At 38.4% G+C, this 24,605-nt stretch overlaps 2 protein-coding genes across 5 annotated transcripts in view; one reads left to right on the top strand and one right to left on the bottom strand.

Moving 5' to 3' along the window:
- The window catches only part of NCOA6 (nuclear receptor coactivator 6), a 98,034-nt gene that overhangs the window by 63,842 nt on the left and 9,587 nt on the right, over positions 1 to 24,605 (bottom strand). For 2 of the 4 annotated variants that reach the window (XM_060122130.1, XM_060122132.1), the window contains exon 2: positions 14,403 to 14,480. The exons of the other annotated variants lie outside the window; for them this stretch is intronic. The gene's annotated coding sequence lies outside the window, so the exon portion shown is untranslated. The remainder of the gene's footprint in view (positions 1 to 14,402; positions 14,481 to 24,605) is intronic. 4 annotated transcript variants of the gene reach the window in all.
- Positions 1,443 to 2,032, top strand: LOC132505463 (NADH dehydrogenase [ubiquinone] 1 beta subcomplex subunit 11, mitochondrial-like). Its single transcript, XM_060123569.1, has one exon. It carries the CDS (start codon positions 1,462 to 1,464, stop codon positions 1,924 to 1,926), a length of 465 nt encoding a protein of 154 aa, XP_059979552.1. The 5' UTR covers positions 1,443 to 1,461; the 3' UTR covers positions 1,927 to 2,032.

Here is a 24,605-nt window from a genome sequence, read left to right as displayed (position 1 = left end):
GGAAAAGAAGAAGTAAAACTGTCACTGTTTGCCGATGACATGATACTATACATAGAAAATCCTAAAGATGCCACCAGAAAACTACTAGAACTAATCAATGAATCTGGTAAGGTTGCAGGATACAAAATTAATGCACAGAAATCTCTGGCATTCCTATACACCAACAACAAAAAATCAGAAAGAGAAATTAAGGAAACACTCCCATTTACCACTGCAACAAAAATAATAAAATGCCTAGAAATAAACCTGCCTAAGGGGGAGAAAAATTTATACTCAGAAAACTATAAAACACTGATGAAAGAAATCAAAGATGACATAAACAGATGGAGAAATATACCATATTCTTGGATCAGAAGAATCAATATTGTGAAAATGACTATACTACCCAAAGCAATCTACAGATTCAATGCAATCCCTATCAAACTACCAATGGCATTCTTCACAGGATTAGAACAAAAAATATTACTATTCGTATGGAAACACAAAAGACTCCGAATAGCCAAAGCAGTCTTAAGAAAGAAAAACGGAGTTGAAGGACTCAGGCTCCCTGACTTCAAACTACACCACAAAGCTACAGTAATCAAGACAGTATGGTACTGTCACAAAAACAGAAATATAGATCAACGGTACATGATAGAATGCCCACAGATAAACCCACGCACATATGGGAACCTAATTTATGACAAAGAAGGCAAGAATATATAATGGAGAAAAGACAGTCTCTTCAATAAGTGGTGCTGGGAAAACTGGACAGCTACATGTGAAAGAATGAAATTAGAACACTCCCTAACACCATACACAAAAATAAACTCCAAATGGATTAAAGACTTAAATGTAAGACCAGACACTGCAAAACTTTTAGAGGAAAACATAGGAAAAACACTCTGACATAAACCACAGCAAGATCTTTTTTGACCTACCTCCTAGAATAACGGAAATAAAAACAAAAATAAACAAATGGACCTAATTCAACTTGTAAGTTTTTGCACAGCAAAGGAAACCATAAACAAGCCAAAAAGACAACCCTCCAAATGGGAGAAAATATTTGCAAATGAAGCAACAAAGGATTAATCTCCAAAATATACAAATAGCTCATGGAGCTCAATATCAAAAAAACAAACAATCCAGTTAAAAAATGGGCGAAAGACCTAAATAGACATTTCACCGAGGAAGACATACAGATGGCCAAGAGGCACAAGAAAAGATGCTCAACATCACCAATTATTAAAGAAATGCAAATCAAAACTACAATGAGGCCATAGCCTGATGGAGAGGATAAGATGTCTTCCATGAGGCCATGACAGAGGGAGGGAAAGAGGACGCCTCGCCATTTTGAAAACAAAATCTCGACTCGGGACCTATTGCGGCAGGGGCGGAGCGACAATTCTCACGCTCGGACCAGCTGCAGCTGCTCAGTCACATTTCCGCCCCCACCCCCGATAAACTGCAGAACGATCTGTCATGGTGGCCGGGATGTTAGGTTTGTGCGGCCGCCGCCTTTTGGCGGTGGCGGCGAGGCGAGGGCTCCCGGCTGCCCGTGTTTGCTGGGAATCCAGCTCCTCCAGGGCTGTGATCGCCCCGTCCGCTGTGGCGGGAAAGCGGCCGCCGGAACCGACTTTACACTGGCAGGAGGACCCGGATGCCGAGGACAAAAACCTCTACGAGAAGAACCCAGACTCCCACGGTTATGACAGGGACCCTGCTGTGGACCTCTGGAACATGCGGGTCGTCTTCTTCTTTGGCTTCTCCATCATCTTGGTCCTTGGCAGCACCTTTGTGGCTTATCTGCCTGATTACAGGATGCAGGAGTGGGCCCGCCGGGAAGCTGAGAGGCTTGTAAAATACCGAGAGGCCAATGGCCTCCCCATCATGGACTCCAACTGCTTCGACCCCAGCAAGATCCAGCTGCCAGAGGATGAGGACTGACCGGTTACTGAAAGGGGCTTAAGAAGCACCACCTTCTCCACCCCTTGTCTGCCATTCTGCCCTCTCTTCAGAGCACCTAATTAAAGGGACTGAAACTGTGGGAAAAAAAAAAAAAACTACAATGAGGTATCACCTCATGCCATACAGAATGGCCATTATCAAAAAAGCTATAAACAATAAATGCTGGAAAGGATGTGGTGAAAAGGGAACCCTCCTGCACTGTTGGTGGGAATGTAAATTGATACAGCCACTGTGGAGAACAGTATGGAGGTTCCTTAAAAAACTAAAAATAGAACTACCATATGACCCAGCAATCCCACTACTGAGTATATACCCTGAGAAAACCATAATTCAAAAAGAGACATGCACCCCAATGTTCACTGCAGCACTATTTACAATAGACAGGACATGGAAGCAACCTAAGTGTCCACTGACAGATGAATGGATAAAGATGTAGCACATATATACAATGGAGTATTACTCAGCCATAAAAAGAAACGAAATTGAGTTGTTTGTAGTGATGTGGATGGATCTAGAGTCTGTCATACAGAGTGAAGTAAGTCAGAAAAACAAATATTGTATGCTAACGCATATATATGGAATCTAAAAAAAAAATGGTACTGATGAACCTAGTTGCAGGGCAGGAATAAAGAGGTAGACATAGAGAATGGACTTGATGACATGGGGTGGGAGGGCGAAGCTGGGGTGAAGTGAGAGTAGCATCAGCATATATACACTACCAAATGTAAAATAGTTGGCTGGTGGGAAGCGGAAGCATAGCACAGGGAGATCGGTTTGGTGCTTTGCGATGACCTAGAGGGGTGGGATAGGGAGGATGGGAAGGAGGCTCAAGTGGGAGGGGATATGGGGACATGTGTATGCATATGGCTGATTCACTTTGCTGTACAACAGAAACTAACACAGTATTGTGAAGCAATTATAAATAAATAAAATGATAAATAAAGCAATTATAAATAAATAAAGAGCTATTAAAAAAACAACCCATACCCCCAGGTAGGCAACCCACAAAGGACAAGATAATCACAACTTCATAGGTTCTCCCCCAGGAGCGGGGGGTTAAAGAACCACATCAGGATCCCCAGCCCAGGGATTCTGCACCGGGAAGATGAGCCCCCAGAATACCTGGCTTTGAAGGCCAGCAGGGCTTATGTACAGAAGAACTGGAAAGCTATAGGAAACAGAGACTCTGGTCTTAAAGGGTACATGCCAAATCTCACATGCTCTCCAAGCACAGAGGCAGTAACTTGAAAGAAGCCTGAGTCAGAACCACTTGCTAATCTTGGACAGCCTCCTGGAGAAGTAGGCATCAACTGGGGCACCACCTGGGGACACAGACATTGGCAGCAGCCATATGGGGGAGCTTGTTTTACCATGAGGACACTGGTGCTGGCAAGAGCCATTTTGGAGTACTCCCTCTAGCCTATTAGTGCCAGGGTCTTCCCCACCCACCAGCGGGCCAACACCAGCCTCAGCCCCCTAGGGATCTGGCCCTCCCACCCATGGGCCAACACCAGCCCAGAGACCCCTAGGGCCCTGTAGCCAGTTGCACCAGGACCCAGCCCCACCACCAGTGGGTTGGCAGCCACCCCATGAGGCAGGACCTGGCAGCCAACTAGGCTGGGAGCCAGCCCTGCCTACCAGCATGTCCACAGTACTTGGTCCCGCCACAAAAGAATGACCCACACAGCCCACACAGTGGGCACCCCAAGAGTATATAGCTCTAGTGACCAGAGGGTAGTATGCTGCTGAGCCCCACAGGACATCTCCTACATAAGGCCATGTCTCCCAAATGTAACTGACCTACCTAATACATAGAAATAAACAGAAGTTTAGGCAAAACAAGGAGATAGACGAATATGTTCCAAACAAAGGAACAAGACAAAACCAAAGAAGAAGAACTAAACCAAGTGGAGATATGCAATCTACCTGACAAAGAGTGTAAGGTAATTATCATAAGATACTCAACAAACATGGGAGAATGAATTAACAAAGTGAGAAATTTAACAGAGTCAGAAAATATAAAGAAGAACCAAACAGAGCTGAAGGACACAATAACTGAAAAAATACACCAGTCATAATCAACAGCTGATTAGATGATACAGAGGAATGGATGAGCAAACTGGAAGTCAGAGTAGTGGAAATTATACAAGCTGAACAGAAAAAAGAATTTAGAAAAATGAGGTTAGCTTGAGAGACCTCTGGGAAAACTTAAAGCATATTAACATTTGCAGTTTAGAGGCCCAAGAAGGAGAAGACAGAAAGGGGTAGAGAATTTATTTGAAAAATAATAGTTGAAAACTTCCCTAACCTGGGAAAGGGCACAGACATCCACATCTAGGAAGTACAGAGAGTCCCAAACAAGATGAACCCAAAGAGGTCCACACCAAGACAAATTATAATTAAAACGTCAAAAATTAAAGATAAAGAGAGAATCTTAAAAGCAGCAAGAGTCGGGAGTTCCCTGGTCGTCTAGTGGTTAGGATTTGGATCTTTCACTGCCGTGGCCAGGGTTCAATTCCTGGTTGGGGAACTGAGATTTCACAAGCCACACTGCATGGCCAAAAAAAGAAAAAAAAGCAGCAAGAGAAAAATCAATTAGTTACATACAAAGGAACCCTCATAGGACCATGAGCTGACTTTTCAGCAGAAACTATACAGGACAGAAGCAAGTGGCACGATATAATCAAAGTGATGAAAGGAAAAAAACCCTACAACCAAGAATAGTCTACCCAGCAAGGCTATCATTCAGATTTGAAGGAGAGATAAACAGCTTTGCAGATAAGTAAAGGCTAAAAGTTTAGCACCAGTAAACTGGCTTTACAAGAAATGTTAAAAGGACTTCTCTAAAAGGAAAAGAAAAGACCACAACTAGAACTATCAAAATTATGGGGAATTCCCTGACGATCCAGTGGTTAGGACTCTACAAGAAATGTTAAAAGGACTTTACAAGAAATGTTAAAAGGACTTCTCTAAAAGGAAAAGAAAAGACCACAACTAAAACTATCAAAATTATGGGGAATTCCCTGACGATCCAGTGGTTAGGACTCCACGCCTCCACTGCAGAATGCATGGGTTCGATCCCTGGTCAGCAAACTAATAAGATCCCACAAGCTGTGTGGTGTGGCAAAAAAACAAAACAACAACAACAAAACCCCCTCATTTATAAAGGAAAACAACAGTAAAGATAGATCAACCACTTATAAAGCTAGTATGAAGGTTAAAAGGTAATAGTAGTAAAATCATCTCTATCCACAATAAGTAGTTAAGGGATACACAAAACAAAAAGAGGTAAAATATGATGCCAAAACATTAAACGTGGTTGGGGGGGAGTAAAAGTGCAGGGTTGTTAGAATGTGTTTAAACTTAAAATAATGCACATGCACATATATAGCTGTATATGAACCTCATGGTAACCATAAAACAAAAATCTATAATATACACATACAAAATAGAAAGGAATCCAAACATAACACTAAAGATGGTCATCAAATCACAAGGGAAGAGAGCAAAATAAAGAAGGAACTAAAAAGAACTACAGAAACAACCAGAAAACAATTAACAAAATGGCGGTAAGTACAAACTATTAATGATTAAATGTAAATGGACTAAATGCTCAAAAGACAAAGAGTGGTTGAATAGATACAAAAACAACACCCGTATACATACTACCTACAAGAGACTCACAATCTAAAGACACACACAGACTGAACATGAGGGAATGAAATAAGGTATTCCTTGCAAATGGAAACAAAAAGAAAGCTGGGGTAGCAATACTTGTATCAAACAAAATAGACTTTAAAACAAAGACTAACCAAGACTATCTTAAACCTTGGCTCTTTGATTTCAATGTTACCATATTTCCCTGAGAAACTGGAACTCAACTGGTATAAGATCTTTAACTCTTCCTTCTTCCATCAGTAGCTATTCTCCACACTCTTCTCTCATCTTCCTTCTTTCAAAAAGTTAACATCAAGCTGGGAGCTAAAATGGAGGCTATAACAATGCCTGGTTCATCTCTATCATCACCTCCACCCTAATTTTTCATTGATATATTTAAGGAAACACTAAGAGTCAAAGTTATCAACAGCACTGGAAACTAAGACTGCTGCTCAAAGAACTGTTGGACTCATATATGACTTTTCTGCCAAACAGCAGGCAGGAATGGGGCTTTAGATAGAGTAGAGCCAGCAGGAAGGTAACAGATTTTTAACTAACCTCCTCCAACTACCTGCTCCAAAACAGCTTTCTCCAGAGGCAGCAATGGCAGTGGTAAGTCACATCACCCTACTGTGAGAGACTCACTTAGTATGGTCAGGGCTATTACATGCCCACAGCCTTCCTTCTCTACTTCAGATTCTATAACATACAAAGTAGTACATACACCCTGAGGTTTGAAAGCAATTGCAGGAAGGGCTGAGAGAGCAAAAGCCCTGGGAGCATTACATTCTGGAAATCACAGTTATTTGCAGCCTAGGCTTCAAATGATCAAAAAACAAACCCTCTTTTCCAAAGTCAAATTACCACGTCAGAGGACGGGCTTTCCCCTACTCAATCCAGCAGGAAACACATAAATGACTGCTGGACACTAGAAAGTATTCAGAAACTATGTGCATCCGTTAGTCCTTTAGTTTAACATCCGATAGGAGAATTCCTACAGCTACCAAATAGCCAATGAAGGAAACTGTCTACCCTATTTGGCACATACTAGACCTGTATACCCCTCTCCTTATTCAAGGAAGAATAATTGAGGGAAGAGATAGAAAAACATTCTGTAACATAAAAGAAGAGAAACTCTGCATCTGTAATTCAGAAAATGAATATATAAGGAGCAACAGGTTAAATTTTAGAAATCAACTACGTTACTCTCAACAAATTTGATAAAACACACTGAAATAAGAGTTCAAAGTTCACAGGCAGAAATGAAAATAACTAGTTGAGATGCAGGCAGAAATAAGACAGGGGGAAAAGAAAGGTAAAAACTACAAATATTCTGTAACAGAATTCAAATCTTTACTAGAAAAAGTAAAGAGCAGAATACTTAATTAGAAATGTGGAGACAACAAATTTGAGAAATTCTTCCAGAATGGAGAAGGAAAGGACAAAGTAATGAAAAGTATGAGAGGACTGACAAGGAGAGAAGAGAGAAATAAACTTCAAATAATTTGTTATCCCTGAAACAAATGGACAGAAATAATAATTAAAGATTTTTTAAAAAGGAAATGTAAGCTTTCCTGAGTCAGAGAATCTTCTGCATCTCCAGCTCTAAAGAGCTTACAAAAGACCAGGCAAAATTACTAAAAAGATAGTGACAACTGGATTTGTTCTAGTGAAATTTTCAGATTTCAAGGATAAAGAAAATGCCCCAAATCACTCAAGAAGGAAAAAACAAGTCATACATAGAGGACCAAAATTCGGTCTGGCCACAGATTTTTGCTTTGCAAGACCACAAGATAATGGCAAAATATTAAAGAATTAATAGTGGAAAAAATAATGTGACCTAATAATCCTGCTCCCTCCCCCACCAAGTTGTCATTCAGTGTGAAATCAATATAATGATACTTTCAGATGTATATCAATCATGTACTTTTCACAAAAATATTATCTGAATAATAAGTAACCAAAAACAAAGACCTTGAGAATAGGAAGCAAGAAATGAAATCAGTTAAACATAGGGCTAAGTCTAAATAACTGTTACAAATGATTAGCACCAAACGTTATTTTTTAAAAATGATTATTCAAAAGGAAGGTAAGGTACAAAATAAAGATGAACTATTATCAGTCACCATCATCTTCGAGTACTACGAACAATTTTGCTAAAATGCTCTGTCATTAATTTAATGGGTTACCCCTCCCCTCTCCATTAAACGATAGAGTTTTAGACTAGGTCAAGGAACACTGGTCTATTCTAGATACCTCATACAATAAGAACCATAAAATAAGTGGCCTTTTGTGACTGGCTTCTTTCACTTAGCTTCATTTCTCCAAGGTGTTGTAGCAAGTAACAGTACTTCATTTTTTAAATTACCAAATAATATCCCTTTGTATGGAAATACCATATTCATTCATTCATTCATTCATTCATTCATCAGTTAATAGACATTTGGGTTGTTTCCACCATTCACTATTATGAATAATGCTGCTATGAATATTTGTGTACAAGTTTTGGTGGAGATATGTTTTCATTTCTCTTGCGTGTATACATATACCTAGAAGTGAAATTGCTGGGTTATATGTTATCTCTATACTTAACCTTTCGAGGAATTGCCAGACTGTTTTCCAAAGGAGTTACACCATTTTCCATTCCCATCAGCAGTATACAAGGGTTCCAATTTCTCCACATCCTCACCAACATTTGTTATCCTTCTGATTATAGCCATCCTAGTGGGTGTGAAATTGTATCTCATTGTGGTTTTGATTTGCATTTCCCTGATGGCTAAAGGTGTTGAGCATATTTTCATGTTTACTGGACACTGGCATGATTTCTTTGGGGAAATATCTATTCAAATCCTTTGCCAATTTCTAAATTAGGATGTTTGTCTTTTTATTACTGAATTTTAAGAGTTCTTGATAAATTTTAGATATAAATTCCTTTTCAGATATATGATTTACAAATATTGTCTTCCATTTTGTGGGTTGCTGTAGGTGACTTTTCTTTTTATTTAGTTCTCTTCTGATTGTTCATTAATGGATGTTGTGTCATATTTCTTTACAGGAGATGACTTTGTTTTGTAGTTGGGACAAACTGGTTGGGTATTTGGAAAAAATTTTATAAGTTCTCACTTCAGGACTTCCCTCGTGATCCAGTGGTTAAGACTCCGTGCTTCCACTGCAGGGGGCACAGGTTCGATCCCTGGCTGGGGAAGTTCCACATGCTGCCACGATGCAACCAAAAAAAAAAAAAATTCTCCTCACTTCATAACTGTCCTAGTCTGTCCGAGCTGCTATAACAAAATTCCATAAACTGGATGGCTTATAAACAACAGAAATTTACTTCTCATAGTTCTGGAAGCTGAGAGGTCCAAGATCACTGTGCCAGCGTGGTTGGGTTACAATCTGCCAACTTCTTGCAGTGTCCTCATGTGGTGGAAGGGGCTAGGGAGCTCTGCGTGATCTCTCTTATAAGAGCGCTAATCCCATTCATGACTGCATGAGGGCTCCACCCTCATGACCTAAGCACCTCCCAAGAGGCCCACCTTCTAATACCATCATATTGGGCATTATGACTTTGAAATATGAATTTGGGGGGAACACAAACATTCAGACCTTATCAACAATGTATACTAAAAAATTCTGACTAAAAAGTTAAATGCAGGGACTTCTCTGGCAGGCCACTGGTTAAGACTCTGTGCTTCCACTGCAGGGGACGTGGGTTTGATCCCTGGTCCGGGAACTATGATCCCACATGCCGCGTGGTGTGGCCAAAAAAAAAAAAAGCTTAAGTTAAATATAAAAAATAAAATCATAAAACTACAATCACAGGCTGGTTATATATTCATATATAGTATATTTATCATTTCACGGACTGAAGAGCTAAAGCAAAATATAGATTTTATCATATAATTTCATTATTATTTTTAAAATTTTGCAGGACAAAGTACACAAGAGTAAAAAGGCAAAATACAAGTTGGGAATTATATTTGTAAATAACAAAAGGTTAATAAACTTAACATTAAAGTCCTCTTAAAAATTAAGGAAAACATTAACATCCCAACAGAAAAATTGGCCCCCCAAATGGAAAATTTATAAAATTAGAAATAAAAATCATCAATAACTATATGAAAAGTTTTTTCATTTCATAAGTAATCAAAAAAAAGCAGATGAAATATGCCTTTCTTCCAACATCAAATGGCAAATATTTTTAAAATGAAATACTCAAATGTGGCAAAGGTACAATGAAATAGATTAACATTCATATTTTGCTTTTACATGTTCATTCTCCTTAACATCATAACTAATCCTAACCTCTAGGAATCTAACTCAATAAATAATGAGAGATGTGGTTAAAGATTTATATTTGAAGGTGTTTATCAAAATATTAATAATAGTGAAAAACTGGAAGCTAGCTCAAGGCTCTACAGCAGAAGTGGTTAATCAATTTAAATGTACTCAAATACTGCTTCGCCATTAAAATTCATGTTTTCAGGAATACTTAACATCATGGGAAATGTTCACATTTTAAATATAAGAAGTATATAAAACTGATTCATTATTTCAATTTTCTTAATGTTGGTACACATGTTGGGAAAAAGACAAAGGAAACTCAATAATAAGACAAACAACCCAATAAAAAATGGGCAGAAGATTTGAACAGATACATTACAATAAGCACACGAAAAGATGTTCAACATCATTGATCATCAGGAGAATGCAAATTAAAGCTACACCTGCTATAATGGCTGAAATTAAAAAGAATGATAATATCAAATGTTGACAAAGATGCAGAGCAACTGAAACTCTCATATGGTGGGAATGTAAAAAGGTACAAACAATTTGGCAGTTTAAAGTTATAAAGTTTCTTATCAGAAGACCCAGCAATCTCACTCTTAGGTATTTACCCCAAATAAATGAAAACATGTCTACACAAAGACTTGCCTATGAAAATTAATAGCAACTTTATCTACAATAGCCTCAACTGAAAGTAAACGAAACAAATCAAATGTCTATCAGTTAGCAAATGGATAAACTGAAGTATATCCCTACAATAGAATACTGCCAAATAATAAACAGGATCAACTACTGAAAGGATTCTCAACCAGTGTAGGGAGGGGATTTGGTCCCCTATTGGACATCTGGCAACGTCTGGAGACATTTCTGATTCTTAGAAATGGGGAGGGGAGTGCTAATGGCTTCTAGTGGACAACGGTCAGGAATACTGCTAAATAACCCACAATGCACAGGACAATCTCCAAGACAAAGAATTATCCTGTCCAAAATGTCCACAGTGCCAAGTCTGAAGAACTCTGAACTGCTGATACAGGCAACAACATGAATGAATCTCAAAAACTTCATGGTGATCAAAAGAATATTTCTATGATATTCTAGAACAGGCAAAACCAACCTACAGTAACAGACATCAGATGGGTGCTTGCCTGAGACTGGGGTGGGGACTGATTGCACAGGGATGAGGTACCTTTGGAGTGAAAATGGTCTATATCTTGATTGTGGGGATATATACATCTGTTCCAATGAAAACTGTACACATAAAATTAGTGCATCTTACTGTATGTAAATTTTAGATATAAGATTAGTAAAAAATAAATTGTGGAAGCTGGGTGAAAGGTACATGGGGGTTCATGATAGTATTCTCCTTTCATATCTGTCTCAATTTCCACGACAAAATGTTTTTTTAAAAAATACACATGTATATAAACACTAAATGATACAGGGAGAGGCCTTAATTGAATCTTTAAACACACACACACACACACAGGCACGCACACACACACACAAAACCCACTCAAGATTAAAATTTCATTGTGAGAATGATCTTTGTGTTATGTATCTGCTCTTGAAGGGGAAAGAAGCTGATGTGAAAGACAGAAGGAAGAAAGAGATATAGTTTGATACAGGGAAGGTAAAGAAAATTTCACAAACTACTCCTCACCACCACCACTCTTTTTAATGTCCCATTTAGTCCCAGCCTGGCACTAAGCCATGTCTTCTGTGGTAGACAGACTTCTAATATGGCCACCAATTATCCCAGCCTCCTGGTATTCATGCCCTCGTGTAATCTCCCCTGCCCCCTCTTCCCCCTGAGGGATGGCCTAGTGACTTACTTCTAACCAAAAAAATACAGCAAAAGTGATGGGACAGCACGTCCATGATTAGGTTATAAAAGAATGAGACTTTCATCTCCCTAGGAGGCTCTACTGCCTTCTCAGCTTGCCATGTTGGAGAGGCTACAAGGCAAGAAACTGACAACCAGTAGCTAGTGAGAAACCAAGGCCTTAAATCCAACATCCCTTGAGGAAGTTAATTCTGCCAACAACCAAGTAAGCTTAGAGGAAATCCGTCTTCAGTCAATCACTGAGATGAGACTCCAGTCCTGGCTGACACCTTGACTGCTGCCTGTAAGAGACCCTGAAACAGAGGGCCCACCTAAGCCAGATTCCTGACCCATGGAAACTGTGCCCTAATAAATGTGTGTTGTTTTAAGCTGCTAAATCTGTGGTAATTTGTTATGCAACAATAGATAACTAATGCACCCTGCCTGGAAATCCTGCTGAACATTCACTTCTTTTTAAATTATTTGGCAGTTTCTTAACAAGTTAGATACACCATACAACCTAGCAGTACAACTGTTAGGGATTTACTCCAGAATAAGTGAAAATATATCTATACAATGATTTGCACAAAAATGCTTACAGTAGCTTTATTCACAATCATCAAATACTGGAAACAACTCAACTGTCTATCACAGGTGAACAGATAAACAAGCATGGTATACCCATACAACAAAACACTACTCATTCAAAAGGAATGAACCACTGACACATGCAACAACATGGATAAATATCAAAATCATTCTGTTGAAAAATAAAATAAAATAAAATGTTTAGACTAATGTTGGCCCACTATAAAAGCTCAATAAACACCAGCTATAATAAAAAAAGAAAAAAGAAATTTAGAGCCATATCTGGCATGTATTAAATGCTCAATAAATGTTAGTCATTTTCATTAAAAAAAATCATTCTGCTGAGTGAAAGAAGCTAGACTCATAACAGAACATAATGTATCAATGCATTTACATAAAGTTCTGGAAAATGCAAAGCAATATATAGGTGGAGGGGCTAGGAGGGACAGACTGCAGGGAATATAAGGAATTTCTTAGGAAGATGGAAATTTTCTGTATCTTGGTTGTGACAGGTGTTTCATAATAAATACTGTAAACTAATAAGAACATCTGTCAAAATTCACTGAAACATGTTTCACTTTTAAATGGTGCAGTTTACTGTATGTAAATTATACCTCATTAAGTTGACCAAAAATAATAATAATAATAATAATCTTCTTTGTCAAGTCTTCTTTAACTACATCTAATGCAGCTGATTCCATTATTCTACCTTAGCCCCCATACAACACTCTATATTTAAATTATTCAAACTACCGAGAATCTGGAGTGTCTTGAATTCTACAGTAGCTAAAAGTTACAGAACACTATTATGTGCAAGGCACTGTTCTAAGCACTTTGTATTATTAACTCAATTAGTTCCCCCCAAAACCCCATGTAATAGATTCTATTACCCCCCTTGTACAAATGAGGACACTGAGGTATTAGAGAAGTAACTTGTTTAAGGTTTTACAGCTAGTATGTGACAGAGCTGTGACTGGAGCCCAGTCAATAGTCATAGAGGCTGGGCTCTTCACTACCACCACCACCCCACTCTATACCTCAGACCACTCGAGTATTAGGTAAAAGCATACTCTCAGCTCACTAGAGACTAATAGGTTCATCCACTCATTCAACAAATATTTAAGCATATAGCACATGTTAGTTATTGTTCTAAATGCTAAAGATACAATGGTGAAAAAAATATAGACATGGTACCTGCTTTTACAGAGCTTTCATTCTAGTAAAAATTTAGGTTTAAAGTACAGGATTCTAAAACAAAATATTTATCCCTTATTTATATATTTATCCAAATATTTACGCAAAAAAATTCACAAGGTGCGTAGTGGCCAGATCTGCTTTAACTAGCTAAAACAGTGATTCCCAAACTTGGCAGCACTTTAGAATCACCTTGGGATCTTCTAAAAATTCCCAGGCCATACCCCCACAATCTAGGGTGGGGGGTGGTGGTAGGGAGGGGGAACAAAGACATTAGTACTTTGCAAAGCTCCAAAGGTGATTCCAATGTAAAGACAAGTTTGGGAAATCACTAAGCTTGAGTTTTTATCGGTCTGAATAATGATAAAGTTCATTCATGGTGATGCAGACAAGGGTAAAAGAAAAGAAAACAAACAAACAAAACCCATATATACTTGCCCTTCCCTTAACCAGAGATATGCAAGGTAAAGGTAGCTTTGTTTTACCCCAATGTTATGAATTCTGAGAACATTAGAAAGAGGGCCATATAATTATTTTCCTTCTTGGATTTATCCATGCCTCCATCACCCACCAGAATCACAGACAACTGAGATATTCACCTTTTCGTCTTTTCCTGGTACTTTCCATGGAACCAATAAAGAATTCTGCCATATTATATATATTCAGCATAACTGATAAAGATATAACAACTGCTTTTATATTAAGCAGATCTTATTTAATTCAGTCACTTTGGGTCCAATCCACATGCCAAATGCAGCTTGCCGAAGTAAAATACCCCGTGGACACTGAGATCAAAATGGCTTCTTTTTTTAAAAAAAGTCTACTTCCTAATTCAATTCTTTGTTTAGGCTGAATCCAAATCTTTTATAACTCGAACTTGCATTTGTGTACTACAGAATCAACAGACCTGTTTAAGAACTCTCTGACCACTCTCAGAAAAGATAGTCAGAAGTTGAGTAGGACCCCTCTCCATTCCATCCAGGACCTAGACAGAAAGGAAAAAGGGCAAAGAGGAAGAAGAAAAACATCAGAAGACTTAATATATAATCCCAATAAACCTATTCAAAGCAAATTTTTGTGACTGGCCAAATTCCTTCTATCACTGTTTCTGTTAATTTCACTCTAGAAAGAGTTGTGAAAGACATGAGATTACCTACAGCCTCAAGTCCAGTGATTTCTTTTAAAGGAAAGCTTATCATAATCACCAAGGAAGCTTTTTCAAAATACAACAGCAGTGGTCATACAAGTATGTTCTTTTTATAATTCATTATCCTTATGATTTGTGCACTTCGCATTATGTGTGTTATACTTCAAGTAACAAATATCAAAAAACAGATACATTTGTCCTGGGCAGAACCCCTGAAGAATTCTAATTAAGAAGGTAGCAGAAAACAGTCCCACAGAGGTTAGTAAACCTCTTTTACATGATTTGCCCTAGTTACATGATTTGCCCTAGGTCACATATGTCGTTAGCTACAGACTTAGTCCTTCTTGTCATTTTCCTACTCTTTCTGTTGTAAAACTGTAAATATGCTAATAATATTAAACTTTTAAATTTAACATTTACTCTCCTTATTCTCTGAAAAAAAATTTTATTACATGCAACTACTGCAAAAAACAAACAAGTAAACAAATAAATGGGAAACACAGATGTCCTGGGTTCACAACTGTGCACCATCGCAGCTGTTGCACCACCCATATAAGGAAATTAAATAAAGTCTAATGCTCATCCAATGATTTCCTAACTGCAGTATCCATTTTTTATGCTTCAATACAAATGTCAAATGATTAGTAGTAAAATTAACTGAATAAATCTTGAGAACAGACTAGCATTATTTATAATAATGAAACACAGGTTGACAGAAAGGAAAAAGAGCCAGGCTGAGCATGGCAGGATGAGTGTGCCCCAAGTTCTAGTTGTGACCTTCTCATAAAGTTGTATGATTTGGAGCAGGGTACAATCTCTCTGTGCCTAAGACACCTAAATTATAAAATGAGAGGATGGATCACTAAGCTAGCGCTAAAGAGAATCACAGGTTCCTTCTAGATTTAAGAAAACTCAAAGACTGTTTATCAGGAAATATAATTATTTTCTATATGCTTTCACATTAACAAATAATATCTCTACTCAAATGTTTTAAGTAGCTTTGTAAAATAAGAATCCTAGAATTCCTCTGGCATCTGATTCATAAACACAAGCATATTCTTCAGCTTGTGTCAAATACAAATCTCCTACATTTGTTGTCTACGTGCAAGATGTCTCCCTCTCAAATATGGCTAATAACAATACCCTTGATACTTTTCCACCACCACCATAAGACTTTTTTGCATGAGTTTAACTTTATATTTTGAAATCATTTCAGACTTGCAGAGCACAAGCTATTTTTTAAATAGAAAATATATGTGTAAAGAAGTCCCTCACAGGGGGCTTCCCTGGTGGCACAGTGGTTAAGAATCCGCCTGCCAATGGAGGGGACACGGGTTCAAGCCCTGGTCCAGGAAGATCCCACATGCCACGGAGCAACTAAGCCCGTGCACCACTACTACTGAGCCTGCGGGCCACAACTACTGAAGCCTGCGTGCCTAGAGCCTGTGCTCTGCAACAAGAGAAACCACTGCAATGAGAAGCCCGTGCAGCGCAACGAATAGTAGCCTCCGCTCACCACAACTAGAGAAAGCCTGCGCGTAGCAACAAAGACCCAACGCAGCCAAAAATAAATAAAATAAAATAAATAAATTTATATATAAAAAAAGAAGTCCCTCACAGGGACTTCCCTGGTGGCACAGTGGTTAAGACTGTGTGCTCCAATGCAGGGGGCCCGGGTTCAATCCTTGGTCAGGGAACTAGATCTCACATGCATGCCACAACTAAGAGTTCGCATGCCACAACTAAGGAGGCTACCTGCTGCAACTAAGACCTGGCACAACCAAATAGACCTGGCACAACCAAATAAAATCAATCAATCCATCCATCAATCAATAAAATTCCTTAAAAAAAAAGTTCCTCATAATTTCTTTTTTCTTAATTTCTAATCTACTGTAATTTGAATACTTGCAATGGATGCATTTGTTCAACCTCCGTTTACCAACCACCTACTATGTACCAGGCACTCTGCTAAACAGTTTCCTGCTCCTGAAGTTACTATATAAGAAACAAAAAAATTGTGGAAAGGATAATTTAAATAATATTTTCATGAATGCCTAGGTCTGGATATTACACTTATAGTATTTTAAAAATTAAGCTGGGGCTTCCCTGGTGGCACAGTGGTAGGGAGTCCGCCTGCCAATGCAGGGGACACGGGTTCGTGCCCCAGTCCGGGAGGATCCCACATGCCGCGGAGTGGCTGGGCCCGTGGGCCATGGCTGCTGAGCCTGCGTGTCCGGAGCCTGTGCTCCGCAACGGGAGAGGCCACAACAATGAGAGGCACGCGTACCGCAAAAAAAAAAAAAAAAAATTAAGTTGGCCTTTTAACCACATAACCTTAAATGTTTCAGGATAAGGCATTTTTTAAAGTATATTAATAAATAGTTAAATGTGAACTGTGAAAGACAATTTGCTATGGCACAACTTAATTTAAGATCCAATTCCATCCTCCCTACACCCTCTTATAAGATTCTTATAAAACTCTTACATGCTTCCTGTTCCCAAGTCCAGGGTTCCCAACGGAAAATTTATGCAAACCTCCAGCCAAATCATAGAAACTTAGTGCCCTGAAAAGATCAACAAAATGCCTGTCAAGGAGACTGGCATTTCACTACTGTAACAACCCTGGTTTGCTCTTGGTAGGGATAATAGACAATTTAAGAGATTAGGGAATATTAACATTAAATCTTCATTTCAATCCTGACATTTTAGTATAAGAAACAAAAAATAAATCTGTGAAATGCAAAATTTGAAATCCCTAAAACTACTCATGCTAACACAGATATATACAGTTGACCTTTTTTATTTTTTTTTTGCGGTACGCGGGCCTCTCATTGTTGTGGCCTCTCCCGATGCGGAGCACAGGCTCCGGATGCGCAGGCCCAGCGGCCATGGCTCACGGGCCCAGCTGCTCCGCTGCATGTGGGATCTTCCCGGACCGGGACACGAACGCGTGTCCCCTGCATCGGCAGGTGGACTCTCAACCACAGTGCCACCAGGGAAGCCCTACAGTTGAGCTTTGAACAACGTAGGAGTTAGGGGCTCTGACCCCAGAAGCATTCAAAAATTTGAGTATAAGTTTACAGCCAGCCCTCCATATCTGTGGTTTTATATCCATGGATTCGACCAACTGTGGATGTACTGTACTATGTATTTATTGAAAAAAAAAATCTGCGTATAAGTGAATTGGCACAGTCAGATCATGTTGTTCAAGGGTCAACTGTAGTTAATAATTTTAATTGAGTACAATATAAACTAACAGATTAAGTCAGGGGTTCAATGAGAGTTTTCCCATCTTGTTAGATACCACAGTAAATGGATAAAGTAAAATGTAAAGAAAAACTACTTTATATGTCATGTTCTAATTGTGAACCACCACTTTCTTTCTTTCATAATAAAGCGTCAGTCGAAAAACAATGCAGGGGGACTTCCCTGGCAGTCCAATGGCTAAGACTCCGCACTCCCAATGCAGGTGTCACAGGTTCAATCCCTGGTTGGGGAACTAAGATCCTGCATGCTGCACAGAGTGGCAAAAAAAAAAAAAAGGGAATTCCAGTCTTTTAACCCATGCTGTAATATACAAATGACATTGAAAAGCTGACCAAATCCTACAATCTAGGAAGTAATTTTTTAAAAATTCCCTAAATATAACTTGATGAGACCGAGCACCATTAGAGGTCCCTTGGTAATCATCCAGTCCAATACCTGCATGGAACAGACAAAAAAATTAAGGCCCGAGTAAACAATTTGTCCAAAGCTTCTTAGTTGTAGGGAAGTCTTTCATTTTATGTATGACACTTCTTTACAAAAGAAATACTTCATTTTAAAAGCACTAGAAAAGCAGGTTATATAATGATAATGAATGTTGCCTTGCCTGAAGAAAGTGTTGAAGACAACTTGAGAGAACAATGGCTTTTTCTCCTCTATTAAGTTTCTAACAAGAAACTTAAATCATGAAATCTGGGCTCTAAATTACAAAAGTCCTTAGGCCATCATTCTAAGAGTCTGCCAGTGTTTCTTCTTCTCCACTGTTTTAACACAGAGTCATCCCTCGGTATCCATGGGGTATTGATTCCAGGACCGCCCCGCAAAACTAAAATCTGCAGATGCTCAAGTCCCTTATATAAAATGCTGTAGTATTTGCATATAACAGCACATCCTACCCATATACTGTAAGTCATCTCTAGATTACCTATAATACCTAACACAATGTAAATGATATGTAAATAGTTGTAAATACAATGTAAATAGTTTCCAAAAACTTGACAAATTCAAGTTTTGCTCTTTGGAACTTTCTGGAATTTTTGGGGGGGAATGTTTTCAATCCCTGGTTGGTTGAATATGCAGATGAGGAACCCACGGATACAGAGGGTCAGGTGCATTCACAGTTTTGTCAGGCCTTTTTTTTTTTTTTGCTTTATGCTCTTACAATTGTCACTTTCTTTTAAAATCAAACACTGGAGTCCTCAGATCAGCTTTCAGCTACAGCTAGCCTGTAGCTACCATTTCATCATTATTGATGACCCAGAATACACTTGGCAAACCTGCAGACAGAACTGTTATTAGATGAATACACTATTATTTTCAAACATAGGTAGAGCATCCAAACTGACCTGGAACAACCAGAAAAACATTTTTTCAAAATTCAAGAGAGATTTCTTAAAATAATCTTATCCGTAAATAATGAAGAAGAGATAATTTTTTGATCAGGAGAAGAAATTCAATGGCATAATAAACAGGTTCATTTATATTAAAAAACAAAGAAATAAATTTCTGCCCCAGTTGCAAAAACAAGAAAAACAAAATTAAGGTTAAAAATTAACAAAACAGGGCTTCCCTGGTGGCACAGTGGTTGAGAGTCCGCCTGCCGATGCAGGGGACACGGTTTCGTGTCCCGGGTCTGGGAAGATCCCACATGCCGCGAAGCGGCTGGGCCCGTGAGCCATGGCCGCTGACCCTGCGCATCCGGAGCCTGTGCTCTGCAACAGGAGGGGCCGCAACAGTGAGAGGCCCGCGTACCGCAAAAAAAAAAAAAAAAAAAAAATTAACAAAACAAAAATATAGAAAAAAATTTAGAAGAATTATTAACTTCAGTGGAATGGTGGTGAGCAAGACAGGAACCTAGAAATTATAAAGAAAAAGACTGACAGACATGATTAGATATTTAAAATAGTCTATATGTCAAAGAAACCACAAAGTCAAAAGCCAAATGAAAGGCTGGGATAATATACTTGCACAATGTGACAAAAAAGGGGTTAATACCCGAAATACACAAAAGTATCCCCAAACTGATTAAAAAGTAAAAAATTAACAACCCAAGAGAAAAATAGGTTAAAGGATTGGCAAAGATGATTTGCAGAATAGGGAATGCAAATTGGACAATGAATGTACGCAATTTATTAATGGTCAGGGAAACGAACATTAAAATAAGAAAACACTTTTCACCCAGCTGATAGGCAAAAACTAAAAAGATACCTGTTATCCAGGGCCAGTGGGAATAAGAACTGCAACCACCTTTATGGAAAATAACCTGGCAGTTCATAATATTGAAATAACCCATACTTGGGAATTTATCCTACAGAAGTAAAAGCTTCACTTCTTAAAGATATATGTATAAAAATGTCTACTGTTTGTGATGGGAAAAAAAATTGGAAACAACCTGAATGCCCATTGAGATAAATCTACATAAATGGAGTATTATGCAGCACAAAAAAATGAATTAGATATCTGTTTAATGATATGGAAGAAAACGTATGATACCCTATAAAGTAAAAAACAGAAGTTGTAGTATAATGCATATGGCATCATGAAAATCTTACAAAATAAGACAGAATATGAATCAGTATGTATATTTGTGTTTCTAAGAGCATAGAGAAAAACATGGAAGAATCACATTAGGCTAGTTGGATATGTTGGAGGATGTGAACTGGAGGAGGGGATGGTTGGCTTTCTCTTTGTGCACCTCAGATGAGACCCAACTTGTTCAATAAGCCTATACTGCCTTTGTGGTTTGAAAGGAAAATCCTATTTGAGCATTATTTGCAGCAGAAAATGGAATTAAAAAAATCTATAATAGGAATGACAGAAAAAAATAGCTATTTAAAATTGATAAAGAATTGGTATATAAAAGACAGCCAAATGAAACACTCAAGAGGACAAGAAACAAAAATAAATTCTGAGTGCTTCTGGGGTGGGTTTGTAAAACAACTTATGAATTCAGGATTTTTCTCCATTTCAAAAAGAAAAATAAGAGAAATCTTTTATTCAAGACCTTTATGTTTCTCAATTTTTGCCTGCTTAGAATGCTTTTTTTAAAAAAAATTAAGTAATTTATTTATTTTTGGCTGCATTGTGTCTTCATTGCTGCACATGGGCTTTCTCTAGCTGTGGTGAGGGGGGTCTACTCTTCGTTGAGGCATGTGGGCTTCTCATTGTGGTGGCTTCTCGTTGTGGAGCATGGGCTCTAGGCGCACGTGTGTCAGCAGCTGTGGCACATGGGTTCAGCAGTTGTGGCTCTCGGGCTCTAGAGCACAGGCTCAGCAGTTGTGGCGCATGGGTTTAGTTGCTCCATGGCAATGTGGGATCTTCCCAGACCAGGGATTGAACCCATGTCCCCCGCATTGGCAGGAGGATTCTTAACCACTGCGCCACCAGGGAAGTCCCTAGAATGATTTTTAAAATAGCAAACATGACTCATCACAAAATTCTGTCAAAGAAATGCCCTCTATTACATATTTGCAATATGTAAGGTTTATTTTTTTTTGTTAAATTACATTTGATTTTAGTTATATTTTGAAACTTGAAATTTATCTTTTATAACAACGCACCATTCTTTATTACACTGTATAAAATTTAAAAATATATAGTACAAACTTGAAAATATCAAATCTACACTGAACAAAGGGTCAAATGATATGAAAAACTGGTTCAAACAAGATTGAAAAATACTCATCATTGATAAAAATTTTTAAAAAAATTGATAGTCACAAAAGAAAAAAATGCAACTTCGCAATGGAGAGATCTGGCAGTCACAACCTTAACCCTATGATCAAAGTTATCATCAATAGTGGGACAACAAGACATTTATGCACCTCAGGATATGATGCAATGTAAAGAGTATTTATTAAATATTTTTGCCGAAATGTTTAGCTAGAATCTAATCAAGTCTTAAACCTTCCAGTTTAGGGAAATACAACAACAAAAGAACAAGTTAAGGGACTTCCCTGGTGGTCCAGTGGTCAAGACTCCGTGCTCCCAATGCAGGGGGCCTGGGTTTGATCCCTGGTCGGGGAAGTAGATCCCACATGCATGCCTCAATTAAGAGCCCGCATGTAGGGCTTCTCTGGTGGCACAGTGGTTAAGAATCCGCCTGCCAATGCAGGGGACATGGGTTCGAGCCCTGGTCCGGGAAGATCCTACATGCCGCGGAGCAACTAAGCCCGTGCGCCACATCTACTGAGCCTGAGCTCTAGAGCCCGTGAGCCACAACAATGGAACCTGCGTGCCACAACTATTGAAGCCCATGCACCTAGAGCCCGTGCTCTGCAACAAGAGAAGCCACCACAATAGAAGCCCACGCACCACAAAGAAGAGTAGGTCCCCCTCACCGCAACTAGAGAAAAGCCCACATGCAGCAATGAAGACCCAACACAGCCAAAAATAAGATAAAATAAAAACTAAGAAAAAAAATGGAATTATTAAAAAAAAAAGAGCCCGCATGTAAACAAAGATCCCACGTGCCGCAACGAAGACCTAACACGGCCATAAATAAATAAAGTTTTAAAAAAGAAAACAATCAGATATATCCAGGATGTGGGACATACAACAAGAAAACTGCTCGGATCTCAACAAATCAGTGCCATGGGGGGAAAAAAGGTGAGGAAGCAGACAAGAAATGAGAATTGTTCTAGGTTTAAAAAAAAAAGACTACAAAAACAGCAACATACAGATACAATGCATAGTTCTTAATTTGATTCCACTTTGAACCAGGCAGTTATGTCATTATGGAGACAACTGGAGAAACAAATATAGACTTAATGTTAGAAACATTAAGGAATTAATGATAATTTTGTTCAGTATGATAACGGTGTTGTGATAATGTAGGAAAATGTTCTTATTTGTAAGAGATACATGCTACAGTATTTAAAGGCATAATACTATGATGCCAATTTTATTTTTATTTTTTTTAATTTTTAAAAAAAATTTTTGGAGGCCACACCACACGCCATGCAGGATCCTAGCTCCCTGACCCAGGGATCGAACCCACACCCCTGGCATTGGAAGCACCAAGTCCTAACCACTGGACTGCCAGGGAAGTCCAATGTCTTTATTTTTAAAAGGCTTAACATAATAAGTATATAAGTAAGCATATGGCAACATGCTGAATAAGGATGTTCATTGTACTATTTCTGGTAGTGTGTTTTTGGTATGTTTGGAATTTTTCATAATAAAACATTTAAAATATCAAAACTCTCACAAAACTGTGACACACCACTATTATACTAGAAGAAAAAAATTATAAAATCTAATATTAACAACTGGTAGTTGTTCTACAGAATAACAATATGGCTAAAAAGTGATATCCTTAGACCTAACTGAATTATTTTAGGGAACATACTCTAAGAAAAAAATTAGGGGGGGGCGGTTATAAAAAGGTGTTACAGCAGTATAATTTAGAATTGCAAATCAAAAATAAAAACATACTGGAAATCATACAAATGCCAAATAACCAGAGAGTATTTAAACTTTATTATCTATTCATTAAAAATGTTAACTATATAGACATGTGGAAAAGTATATCAATATAAGGCCAAATGAAAGAAGACTATAAAAAACTATATGAGGGCTTCCCTGGTGGCACAGTGGTTGAGAGACCGCCTGCCGATGCATGGGACACGGGTTCGTGCCCCGGTCCGGGAAGATCCCACATGCCGCGAAGCGGCTGGGCCCATGAGCCATGGCCGCTGGGCCTGCGCGTCCGGAGCCTGTGCTCCGCAACGGGAGAGGCCACAACAGTGAGAGGCCCGCGTAACGCAAAAAAAAAAAAAAAAAAAAAAAAAACTATATGAAAAGACTGTATGCATATGATGACTAGGACGTTATGTGTTTGTCTGTAATATTTAAACATAATTTTAGAAATTTCATGAAAACACATGCTCTTAGAGAAAATATAAGCAATGAAAATATAGAATCAGGAAGAAATGCCTGGGCACAAATAAGGAAAAGCACCTGAGCACTGCTGACCACAATTTGAATGAATATTGACAATTTGAATACAGTCCTATTGTGGACAAAAGTCAACATAACTATCATTTAAAAGACACAGAAAAAGAAGGTATCATTGGCTTGGATAGTACATAATCTTCCTCAATTCTTTCCATTAGTCAGATGTTTTAAAAAGAGATGGAAAAACTGAAAAGCGTTCAGAGAAAAATCAAGAGGTAAAAAATACGATGGAAAATAGGTGATTTTGAAGAAAGATTTGAAAGAAAATGAAGAACAACATGATTATCAATATTTAAATCCATAGAGAGGCTTTTGAATAGAATAGAGATCTTAAAAAGCAGATGTATCTCAATGCCCACAGATGACTGACCAAGAGGCTAGTGAACTCTCATTTGTTGTGGTGTTTTTGTTTTTTACATATGAGGAATATCTTGACGGTCTTGGTGAAAAGTTACTGGCATAGGCAAATGAGGGAGGCTGGGTGTGTTAAATCACTGACCATCTGTTTTTCTTTAGGGTGTCTACTCATCCATGTTCATCTGATCGTAGAATCTTCCTAAAGCTTGCATTAATTATCCAAAGTCTGAATTAGTTATACACCATTTCAAAATTCTGCAGGGCTATACTGCTGCCACACACTACCCACTCAGCAGCATTCAAATATCCTAGATCTGATGTCTAGGACCCAATACAATACTCTGGTTTCATCTCCTCACAACTCCTCAATATACCAGCAAACCA

The sequence above is a fragment of the Lagenorhynchus albirostris genome, chromosome 15, assembly GCF_949774975.1.
Source record: "Lagenorhynchus albirostris chromosome 15, mLagAlb1.1, whole genome shotgun sequence".
Lineage (NCBI taxonomy): Eukaryota > Metazoa > Chordata > Mammalia > Artiodactyla > Delphinidae > Lagenorhynchus > Lagenorhynchus albirostris.
The sequence above is the reverse complement of the archived record's forward strand: the minus strand, read 5'-3'. Positions and strand labels throughout refer to the sequence as shown.

Coding starts and splice junctions, on each gene's coding strand:
- LOC132505463 (XM_060123569.1), top strand. CDS start 1,462: ATGGTGGCCGGGATGTTAGGTTTGTGCGGCCGCCGCCTTTTGGCGGTG.